The following is a 12747-nucleotide window of genomic DNA, read 5'->3' as shown; positions in this document are numbered from 1 at the left end:
CCACCCCCATACGCTCATCCTCAATTCCTCAATTCTGTAGCAGAAAGATGTGCTGTGCTTCCTCTTTCCTTTCTGTCTCACTCCCAGATGAATCATGAAGATCTTCTCTTCCAATTTTCCTTCCCTCAATCCACCCATTATCCCAGTTTCCAATGGCAGCAGGCAGTCTCTGCAAAGAGCGACTGAGCAGCCCAGAAAACATTCCAGGATAGAGGAAGTACAAGGAAAAGACCTTGAAACTGTCTACATGAAGATGATAGAAGTTCTTAGGGAGAAAATTAATCCTTAATGATATCCAGTATAATACAAATAGATGGAAACAAATAAAACTGTTATAGACTTGAAAAAGGAAAAAGAATCAATAAAGAATATCCCAAATGATGGAATTCTAGGAAAACAAATATTAGAAATTTGTGGAGGAGCTCAGAGGCAAGTGTCACCAACAGAACACAAGAGATGAAAGAGAGAAACTCAGGCAATGAAAATATGATAAAAGAAATGGATATTTACAACAAATTAAATGACAAATCTAAAATACAAACCACCCAGGAAATCGGGGACACTATGAAAATACCAAATCTAAGGAAATTAGGGTTCTCTACACTATGTTGAGACCAAGGTCCTCCCAACTCCCCCCAGGTCCAGGAAGGTGAGCAACCGAACTGACAAGGCTCACACAGAGCCCGTCCATGTCGTAGAGACCAAGCCCATCGCCATTGTCCTTGGCTCCTCGGTCAGCCTCCACCATCAGCCACCCTCAGAGAGTCCGATTTGGTCGCATGTTCCATCAGTCCCATTCCAAGTGGACTTCGTGGTCTCCCATTAGTTCTGTCCTGCCGTCTCAGTGGGTGAACGCGTCCCTCATGGTTCTGACTTTCTCATGATCTCTCTCCATCTGCTCCTCATCAGAACTTTGGGAGCTCAGTCCGGTGCTCCAATGTGGGGCTCTGTCTCTATCTCCATCCATTGCCAGGTGAAGGTTAAGGCTCACAGTGAGCCCGTCCATGCTGTAGAGTTCACATTCATTGCCGTTGTCCTTGAGAGGGAGGGAGTGGGGGTGTGGGTGGAGGGGAGGGGAGGGAAGGGGGAGGAGGAGGGGAGGAGATGGCAATTTTTAATAAAAAATAAATAAACTGGAAAAAAAAGAAGGACAATGAAAATAACTTTATCAAAGCTATCTCATAAGACAATTTTGTTTTAAGGTAGAAATTGTTACAATAAATTGATAGTGTATTTTTGAACGATAATGTATAAAATCATATAAAACTGCTCAAAAAAAAAGAAGAAAAAAAAAGGAAATTAGGAATACAGGAAGAAGAATCCAAGATCAAAGTCAGAAAATATTTTCAAAAAAATCTAGAAGATTTTTTTAGCTTAAAGGAGATGCCTATAATGATACAACAAGCATACAGATTATCCAATATATTGTACCAAAAAGAAAACCCACTTGGCACATAATAAAACTCTAAATGGACAAAATCTCTAAATGAACAACAACAACAATGACAACAATCTCCAAAAGAATATTAAGAAGCTGCAAGGAGTAAAAACCAAGTAAATATAAAGACAGACCTATTTGAATTACATCCAACATTTCAATGGAGAACCTAAAAGCTAGAAGGGCCTGGAGAGTTGTGCTGCAAACTCTAAGAGATCACAGATGCAAGCTCAGACTATTATAGACAATAAAACTTTCAATCACCATTATATGGAGAAAATAAGATATTCCATAATAAATACAGATTCAAGCAATATCCATCTACACATTGAGCTCTACAAAAGATAGTAGGAGGAAGCATTTAACCTAAGGAAGTTACTACATCCTCAAAACATAGGGGATAAATGATCTCATACCAGCAAAATCAAAAGAATGGAAGCACACACACACAAATGTACATAAATACAAACACTACTAACACCACAAACAACAATAAAACAACAGGAATCAACAATCATTGGTCATTGATATATGTCAGTATAAATGGTCTCAATTCTCCAAAGAAAGACACAGACTGACAGAAAAGATGAAAAGAAAACAAAATACATTCTTCTGCCACATTCAAGAGACACAACTCAATATAAGGATAGACATCAACTCAGAGAAAGCATTGGAAAAGGATATTCTGATGGACTTAAGAAGCAAGATGTTGTAATTCTAAAATTACATTCTAAAATCAAACAAAACAGACACCAAAGAATAATTAGAAAAGGCAAGAAAGAACACCACATACTCATCAAAGTAAAAACAACCTACTAAGATGGCATTTCATTTTATAACATCTATTCCCTAAACACATTGTACCCATATTTTAAAAGAAATACTATTATAGTCTAGATCATATAATGACCATCAGAAACTGTTGGTGGGAGAATTCAGTACCCCATTCTCACCAACAGAAAAGCCATCCATACAAAAACTAAGCAGAGAGGTGCTGGAGATAATAACACTATAAACCAATGGGACTAACAGAAATTTATAGAATACTTCACCCCAGAACAAAAGAATATACCTTCTTCTCTGTAACTCATGGAACTTTCTCCAAAATTGACCATATATTCAGATACAAAGCAAGTCTCAACTGATATAAGAAAACTGAAATTACTCCTTGCATCCTATCAGACCACAGTGCATTTTAAACAATATATGAAAAAAACAATAGAAACAGCAGAAAGCTTACAAACTCATGAAAACTGAAAATCCCTCTACTGAATAAAAAATTGATCAAGATAGAAATAAAGAAAAGAAATTTAATAATTTCTAGAATTCAGTGAAAATAGTAACCAACATACCCAACATTTTGGTACATAATGAAAGTGTTTCTAAGAGGCAAATTAATAACAAATTAAGGCCTCTGTAAAAAAATTATAAAATGTAATACTGTAATACTAGTAAGTTAACGGCATACCTGAAAACTCTAGAAAAAATCATATTTAAGTGGAAAAGATAAGAATTTAGCAAACTTGGGGCTGAAATCAATAAAATTAAAAGCAAACAGAAAAGAACAAAGAATAAATGAAATAAAGAAATGACTCTTTGAAAACTTAACTAAAAATAACAAACCTTATCAAAGTTAATAAAAGGCAAGAAGAAAACAGCTATGTTTAAAAATCAGAAACAAAAAAATGAGATATAACAACAGAGACTGAGGAAATTATGAGAAACTTAAATCCAGAAATATATAAAAAATAAATAATTTTAATGCTAGGCACCATTTGCTAAAGTTAAATGAAAATCATGTAAGCAATTTATAAAGGCCTAGAAGTTATCTTTGAAAGTCTCCAAACCAAAAATGCCCAAATGTCAGATGGTTTTTAGCATAGAATTCTACCCAAAGAAAAGTTAACGATAATATTCTTAAAATTATTCCACAAAGTATATATAGAAATAATATTGTCTGATTCATTTTATAAGGCCATAGTTACCCTGATACCCAATCTAGAAAAATACCAAGTAAAAAAAGAGAATTACAAAGTAACTGCTCTCATAAACATAAATGCAAAAATATATCAAAATTAATCTAAGAAAACAACAAAATGAACACATCATAATAAAATAGACTTAATCCCAAAGATACAGATAAGCCTCAATATATGAAATCAATAAATATACCCCACTATATAAAATAACTGAAAGAAATATCTTCATAATCATTTCACTAGATGAGGAAAAAATGCCTTTGACAAAAGTCCCTCACTGCTTCATGATAAAAGTCCTAAATAGATTAGGGATACAAGGGATATAACTCACCTTAATAAAGGTAGTGTGCAGCAAGTCCATATTCAACATCAATTTAAATGGAGAAAATAAATCAAAGCAATTCTATCCAATAAAACCAGGGACAAAACCAAGCTGTCCATGCTCAAAATATTTTTTTTTTACTTTTTTTTTTCCTCCTATGTGGGGCTCTGTCATTTTCTCCATCCAATGCCAGGTGAAGGTTCTATGGTGATATGCAAGATATTTATGAGTATGGTAATAGGATCTGTACATTTCTGGCACCCTCTCCTCAGCTGCCCAAGGACCTAGCTGGGGGCATCTTCCTGGACACCTGGGAACCCCTCTAGAGTCAAGTCTCTGCCAACCCTAGAATGGCTCCCTTAATTAAGATATATAATTCCTTGTTCCCATATCCACTTTTCCTATATCCCAACCATCCTATTCCCCCAAGCTCTTCCCATCCTCCACTTCACACTTTTCTCTCCCCATTCCCCTCTCCCCCATCCCACCCCACCCCCATGTTCCCATTTTTTGTCCGGCAATCTTATCTACTTCTAGTATCCAGGAGGATAACTATATGTTTTTCTTTGGGTTCACCTTCTTATATAGCTTCTCTAGGATTTTTTGCTCACAATATTTATTCAATATAGTTCTTGAAGTCTTAACTAGAGCAATAAGAAAGTTAAAGGAGATGAAATGGAAACAAATTAGAAAGGAGGACGTCAGTGTATATTTATTTGTATATGATATGATAGGACTATGCTGTGGGACAATGGTTCTATACCCTGTAAAGATTTGCCACTTGAACTTGTTTAATAAAATGCTGATTGGCCAGTAGCCAGGCAGGAAGTATAGGTGAGGCCATCAGAATAGGAAACTTCTGGGAAAAGTAAAGGCTCTGTCTGCAGTTGTCACCCAGACACAGAGGAAGCAAGATGAGAATGCCTAACTGATAAAAGGTACCAAGCCACGTGGCTAACACAGAGAAGAATTATGAGCTGATGTAAGATGTAAGCATTAGTTAATAAGAAGCCTGAGCAGTTTATAATTCATGTAGAGCTCTGTGTTTTGTTGGAGGACTTAACTGTCGTGGGACTGAGTAGGACAGAAAGTTCTGTGAACAGGGCTACCTAAGAAGCTCTAAAGAATCCACTGGGGAACAACTACAGCTTATAAATTCTTTAAGCAAAGTAACTGGATACAGAATTAACTCACAAAAGTCAGTACCCCTTCTATATACAAACAACAAAATGACGCAATCAAAATATCAGGGAAACACCAGCTTAGATAATAGCCTCAAATAATACAAAATATCTTGTGGGTAACTTTAACCAGGCAAATGAAAGGCTTTGGTTAAAATTTCAAGTGATTGAAGAAAAAAATTGAAGAAGACATTAGGAAATGAAAAGATCTCCTATACTCATGGATCAGGAGGATTAATATAGTAAAAATGGCCATCCTACCAATAGCAATTTAAAGATTCATTGGAATACCCATCAAAATTCTAACACAATTCTTCACAGACCTAGAAAGGATACTTTTCAACATCATATGGAAAAACAAGCAAACAAACAGAAACAGGATAGGTAAAACAGTCCTGAATAATAAAAGAACTGCTGGAGGTCTTACAATTTCTGATTTATGTTGTACTATACAGCTTTAGTAATAAAACTTGTAATAAATTTAGTAATAAATCGTGTACCAGGCTGTTATAATATATATTACTTTCAGCACCATTGTCTTCTATATCTTAATCTGTGTTCTATTACTGTGAAGAAACACTTTGGCTACATTAACACTTAGATATGAAAACATTTAACTGAGGCTTGCTTACCATTGTCAGAGATTTATTCCCTGTAGGCAGAGGCTGCTTGTTTGTTCCTGGCCATCCAGACCTGAAATAATTACACAGAAACTATATTAATTATAACAGTGTTTGGCCAATAGCTTATGAATCTTTCTAGATAACTCTTACATCTTATATTAACTAATTTCAACTACTTTATATTTTGTCATGAGGCTTGTGGTTAACCGGCAAGGTACCCACTAGCTTCTGTCTCCTTCAGTGACTACATGGCATCTCCCGACTTTGTTTTCTTTCCTTTTCAATCTGCTTGGAATTTCTGCCTTACTCTATTTTGCCCTATCATAGGTTGAAGCAACTTTATTCATTAACCAATAAAAGCAACACATATACAAAAGGACTTTCCACACCAATTCCCCACATAGTATTAAGCATGACGGGAAGCATGGCAACATGCAGGCAGGCATCGTATTGGAGAACGAGCTGAGAGTCCTGCATCTGTAGGCAGCAGGTATAGAGAAAGCCACTGTGTCTGCCTTGGGCTTTTAAAACCTCAATTTCTACCTCTAGTAAAATGGTTACTCCAGCAAAGCAATGCCTACTCTAAGGCCACAGATCCTAATAGTGCTACTTCCTGGTGACCAAGCATTTAAATCTATTAAACCTAGACGGGCCATTCTTATTTAAAAAACACACCCCAGCACTCTAAAACAATTAAGCATTGCTCATATGATGGACTGAGACATGAAGCAGCAAGCATAGGACCAACAGAGGTCTGCACCATGTGCTCTGCATAAACACTGCAACTTTCAGTTTAGAATATTTATGGTACCCTTGAGTGAGGGAGTAATTGTGTCTCTGATTCTTGTTCCTTCTTTGGGGGCTCTTTTCCTTCTGTCTGTTTTCCTTATCCATCCTTGATTTGATTTTTTTTCTCATTATATTTTAATTTGCTATATTTGGTTGTTATCTCTTAGAAGCCTGTTCCTTTCTAATGAGAGACAAAAATGATATGGATCTAATTGGTAAGGTAGTTGGGGAAGAACTGAGACTAGTAGATGGAGCAGAAACTGTAATTTCTATATATTGTATTAGAAAAGAATTTATTTTTAATAAAAGGAGAAAACCTTCAAAACAATGCAGATAAAATTCAGTTAAATGGGAACAAATAATAAAGAATCAAAATTCATGATTTTAAATTAATAAAAGCAAATACTTTTTAAAACCTTGTTATTTTTTCTAAATAAGTACAGGCACTCAGAATACAAAAGAGAATATCAATCTATTTAGGTACATCAATCAACCTTTTTTTTTAATTGAAATAAAACACAAAATAAAAGGAGTAGTATCTGTTAATGAATAATCGAAAAATGAGTTTGAATGATTAGCAAACTCTTCTCATGGACACATACAGAAATCATAGAACATAAAAGAGAGCCATGAGATAAGCAATTATATGGTTGATATTTTCCTTGAAAGATAGCAATGCACTGTGAACAGATAATATTGTCAATAAATGGAGCCTGAACATGTGAAAAGCATAAGAGAAACTTTTGATTAGCCTGTGTTATACCAAGATATCTTAGTTAGAATATCATTCACATAAGTCAAAAGAGAAAACAAACTGAGGATAGATGTCATCAAAATCAATAACTTTTCAATACAATATTTTATTATTTGAGAATTTTTAGGTGCAGGCAATATATTTTGATCTTATTTAGCTTCCCATCCCATATTCTAACTTTTATCTTATCTGTGCCTTCCATATACTTATTGCCATAGAATCAGGCATTGGAGTGTTTTTTGAAGTAGATACTTAACACACTCTTGCAGTAGTGGCACTCAATAGTCTGAAGCTGGAGGATCTCCAGCGGGAGGCCACTGGATTACACAGTAAATCAGAGGATAGTTTGTGCTACACATTGAGACCCTATTTATACATATGTAGCTACACACACACACATACACACACACACACACACACAGGTTAAAATTTAAAGAAAGGAAATAAATTATTTTGCAAATAACATACTTTATTTAAAATATGTAAAGACCAATTACTAATAAATAATAAAGCAAGTTTTAAAGTAGACATACAACTTTAGAAAAAATAACAAGGGAAGAGGATAAGAAAGTATGGAAGGTATGGATCTTGGTATAAAAGGATGGGAGGAGGAGTTGTGGGTGGAAACCATGACCAAAACATATTGTATCAAAAAATCTGTTTTCAAAAGCAAAAAGAAAAAAACAAAAGCAAGTCAGATGTTTTGATTTTAAAAAGAGGCAAAAACATTTTTAATCATTCATGCTTTAGATATATATATATATATATATATATATATATATATATATATATATATATATATATTCAAATAATGAACTTCTCTAGCTAGTTAACACTGCTAAGAGTCATGCTCAAATAAAAAGGACAAAAAAATCCATTATCCTCAATACAATTATTTCTTTGTATGTTACCTCATTTATTTTGCTATTTGTTCATTTGTGTGTTCATTATCTTGTTAATATCGCCTTTATTTACCTCATGACTCTATCTGATGTTTTGCACTAATCTCTTCACTATGCAACACAATCTTTTAATTTTTTCCATGGAAGAAATATTTTAAAAATTATAAATCAAGTTCCTCTAGAGCAATAAATTTCACAATGTGATCAAATTGATTCTATGGCAGATAAAAAGACACAGAGGCACTCAACATTCTCTTTGTAACAAAAAAAGTAAAAACACAATGAAATTTCATTATAACTTTATAAATGAGTTAAAACTGAAAAAAAGAAAATCTTAAAACAATTGGTAAGGATGAAGGAAACACAGTCAACTTCCACTGCCACCTTGGAAACCAGCTCTTGTTGTACATATGCCACATAGAATCATAGTTTCATGTGTTCAAAGAAGAGATGGATAGTAGTATTCACTCAGTCATCTATGCAGTATTGATTTTAGTACTTTCATTTGTTATGGTCCTAAAACTGGGAAGAATTTGCCATGTTAAGATGACAGATACAAGAAAAGAGGAAATTCAGGAATAACATGAACCACACAACAAGTGTTTGATTTTTAAAAAGGTTAAAAAGAAGGTGTAGACATATTCATTAGTTGGTGAATAGACAAACTATGCCATCATTTTTGTATTTATTTGAGTCTCTCTAGCATTACATCTTCTCATGTAAGTGTGTGTGTGTGTGTGAGTGTGTAATTGCTTTCCTATGTCTAGCCTTATATTAAAAAGTCTATTCATTGCTATCCTTTCTAGGTAAAACTGTGTAGTGAGTAATAAAAGAGTAAGCTTTTATAACAGACATGAAGAAAGAAAGACAATGTCTCATCCATCAAATGACTTTAAAAATATCCAGTAAGTAAATCTCAATCTACCCAAATAAGACTGACATAATAGAAAAAAAACATTATGATTGGAGTGACAAGAAAGTGCGAAGTTTGCTCTAAATGCAGAGATTGAATATCAGAGATTTGCAGCATCTTCTCTGGTAACACTATTTTTCCTGGTGTAGAATTTATCACTCCATTGCTATCTACTGTAAGGTGCACATAGAGGAGCTCTCCCTACTCTTAAGGGATTTCTTGAGACAAAACACAGTGAGAGTTCACATATAGGTATACCCTGTCTCCCTATTCTCTGAAGAATACCATTATTAAATATATTGTTGATTCACATAAATTCAGTGTTTCCATATTCGACTATGTTTAAAAATATTTTTAATAATATCATCCCAATTACCATTTTGGATGTGTCTGAGCTAAAGGTTGAAAATCACTACTCTCAGTTAAGCTAGTAATAATGTGTCCAGATGCCTAGAATTTTCCTTTAATTAATGTTCCCTCTGGCCATAAACACTGCCTCTGACTAGCAGAGTGCTAGAGTTAGCACCAGAGTGCACAGCTGACTGTAGGTTTCTCCCACTCCATACCCAGTGATGTCAAGCTGATTGCAAGTGTATGGGGAAGAATTTAGAAAGATGCAGATTGAATGATCATTAAGGATACCCAGACTTTATTTTTAAAAATGTGTATAATCAACTTAATGAAAACTTTTCATGAAATGCAGCAGGAATGGATGTAAAGACATTAACCTAGCTCTCCCAAATTATAATGTTTTCATGGACAACCATCAAATACCACTTATGGAAGCCATGTGTGAGGCAGATTATCCCATGGTATACAAAACACACTGAACTCTGAAATAAGAAGAGCTATCTGTGAATGAAAATAAAATTTGCAAGTGAAAACATTATTTAAATCTTTATAGATCTGATCTGTTTATTCTCATTGAATTTAATATATGCAGTTATCAATGTATTAAGACATGATGTAGTCAATTATAATGGCAAATATTCTTGCATACTTCCATAAGACAAATTCACACATGCAATCTTTTAGGGGAAGGGCACACCATCTATAGTAGCTTCAGTAAAAACTGACTGTGACTTATTTCTAAGAAGCTTAAGAATATTTGTTTTTTTTTTTTTCCTCATGGTTTATTTTTTTTATATTTAAAAATTTACATCTCCTTCCCTCCTCCTCCCCCCTCCCTTGCCTCCTCCTCCCCCTTCCCTCCCCTCCTTCTCCCCCTTCCCTCCCCTCCCCTCCACCCATACCTCCCCTCCCTCCCTCTCAAGGCCAAGGAGCCATCAGGGTTCCCCACTCTATGCTAAGACCAAGGTCCTCCCAACTCCCCCCAGGTCCAGGAAGGTGATCGACCAAGCTGAGAAGGCTCCCACAGAGCCCGTCCATGAAGAACAATCAGAGCCCAGAGCCATTGTCCTTTGCTTCTCAGTCAGCCCCCGCTGTTGGCCACATTCAGAGAGACGGGTTTGGTCGCATGATCCATTAGTCCCATTCCAACTGGAGTTGGTGATCTCCCATTAGTTCTGTCCCACCGTCTCCATGAGTGAACGCACCCCTCTCGTTCCTGACTTTCTCCCTCATGTTCTCGCTCCTTCTGCTCCTCATCAGGACCTTGGGAGCTCAGTCCAGTGCTCCAATGTGGGGCTCAGTCACCTTCCCCATCTGTCGCCAGCTGGAGGTTCCCTCACGGTCCTGATTTTCTTTCTCATATTCTCTCTCCTTCTGCTCCTCATCAGGACCTTGGGAGCTCAGTCCGGTGCTCCAATGTGGGGCTCTGTCATTTTCTTCATCTATCGTCAGGTGGAGGTTCTTCTTATTATCTTCTCAAGGATCCCAAATTTATAGGCTCGATGTCCTTTAATTATGGCTAGAAACCGAATATGAGTGAGTACATCCCATGTTCATCTTTATGGGTCTGGGTTACCTCACTCAGAATAGTGTTTTCTATTTCCATCCATTTGCCTGCAAAATTCAAGATGTCATTGTTTTTTACCGCTGAGTAGTATTCTAGCATGTATATATTCCACAGTTTCTTCATCCATTCTTCCACTGAAGGGCATCTAGGCTGTCTCCAGGATCTGGCTATTACAAATAATGCTGCTATGAACATAGATGAGCATATGCTTTTGTTGTATGATTGGGCATCTCTTGGGTAGATTCCCAATAGTGGAATTGCTGGGTCCTGGGGTAGGTTGATCCCGAATTTCCTGAGAAACCGCCACACTGCTTTCCAAAGTGGTTGCACAAGTTTGCATTCCCACCAGCAATGGATGAGTGTGCCCCTTACCCCACAACCTCTCCAGCAAAGGTTATTATTGGTGTTTTGGATTTTAGCCAATCTGACAGGTGTAAGATGATATCTCAAAGTTGTTTTGATTTGCATTTCCCTGATAGCTAGGGAGGTTGAGCATGACCTTAAGTGTCTTTTGGCCATTCGAACTTCTTCTGTTGAGAATTCTCTGTTCAGTTCAGCGCCCCATTTTTTAATTGGGTTAATTGGCATTTTACCGTCTAGTCTCTTGAGTTCCTTATATATTTTAGAGATCAGACCTTTGTCAGTTGCAGGGTTGGTGAAGATCTTTTCCCAGTCAGTAGGCTGCCTTTGTGTCTTAGTGACAATGTCCTTTGCTTTACAGAAGCTGCTCAACTTCAGGAGGTCCCATTTATTCAATGAGAACAAAGGGGACAGGATACATTGGAGCAGTTGAAGGGGAAGGAGGGGTAAATTATGGGATTTTATTGTAATTTTAAGTATATACATATTAATATATTTTTAAAAAACTAACAAAAAAAAAAGACTTAGGTTTAACCAAGTCCATTGGGGTGTCCAATTTCAACCGCAAACAGCTGGAATTGATTCTGAACAAACCAGGACTAAAATACAAGCCCACTTGCAATCAGGTAGAATGTCACCCGTATCTCAACCAGAGCAAACTCCTGGAGTTCTGCAAGTCCAGAGATATTGTTCTAGTTGCCTACAGTGCCCTGGGATCCAGCAGAGACCCAACCTGGGTAAGCAGTGATAGCCCATACCTCCTGGAGGAACCCATCTTAAAGACCATTGCCAAGAAACACAACCGAACTCCAGGACAGGTTGCCCTGCGCTACCAGCTACAGAGGGGTGTGGTGGTTTTGGCCAAGAGCTTCAATGAGAAGAGAATCAAAGAGAACTTCGAGGTGTTTGATTTTGAATTGACCACAGAGGACATGAAAGTTATTGATGGCCTCAACAGAAATTTTCGATATGATAGTATGCCATTTGCGGTGGATCACCCTTACTATCCATTTTTAGAAGAATATTGAGCATGAACTGTTAAACATCACAGAGACTCTCTTCCCTCCAGACAATGTGTATCTGTATTTGATAGAGTGGTTGAGAAGCAGGATTCCTGCCTCCATGTGCTTGTCAAATGTTACAAAAATCTCAAGTGATTTTCCTGATGATTATAAAATAGCACACAAGTTACAGAGAATTTATAAAATAAAAAGAAATATTTGATGTAAAAAAAAGAATATTTGTTGTATTCTTAAAGGAGCTCAATGAAATGAAAGGAACACAAGAAGGAATATGTGAGTGTCTATAAGGACCTGCAAAGTCTAAAAGGCTTTGCTCTGGTACTTTGTAAAGAATATGCCATTCCTGACTCTAGAACAAGCAAAGGATATCAGCTAACGTGTAGTTAAAGAGGACCAGGTTTGTGAGCAATCTAGAAAGAAGCTACCAAAGCGCGTGAGAAGTTGTTTCTTGTGTGAGGAGATTGACTTACTCAAAACTAGACATTTTCTGAGAGACGATGCCCTAGCTCTACTGAGGCAAATAGCCTTAGGTAAGTTGCCAGGTCT

The 12747-nt window shown here is 36.3% G+C and overlaps 1 protein-coding gene across 1 annotated transcript; it reads left to right on the top strand.

Annotated features, from left to right (window-relative positions):
- Positions 1–11679: 11679 nt before the first annotated feature.
- On the top strand, positions 11680–12403 carry LOC119826549 (aldo-keto reductase family 1 member C15-like; the record flags this gene model as incomplete). Its single annotated transcript, XM_038347940.2, has 1 exon — positions 11680–12403. A coding segment is annotated over one exon (528 nt), but the record flags the coding sequence as incomplete, so codon positions are not given.
- Positions 12404–12747: the final 344 nt, after the last annotated feature.

This window comes from Arvicola amphibius, chromosome 11, assembly GCF_903992535.2.
Source record: "Arvicola amphibius chromosome 11, mArvAmp1.2, whole genome shotgun sequence".
Classification (NCBI taxonomy): Eukaryota; Metazoa; Chordata; class Mammalia; order Rodentia; family Cricetidae; genus Arvicola; species Arvicola amphibius.
This window is presented reverse-complemented; position numbering and strand designations above follow the sequence as displayed.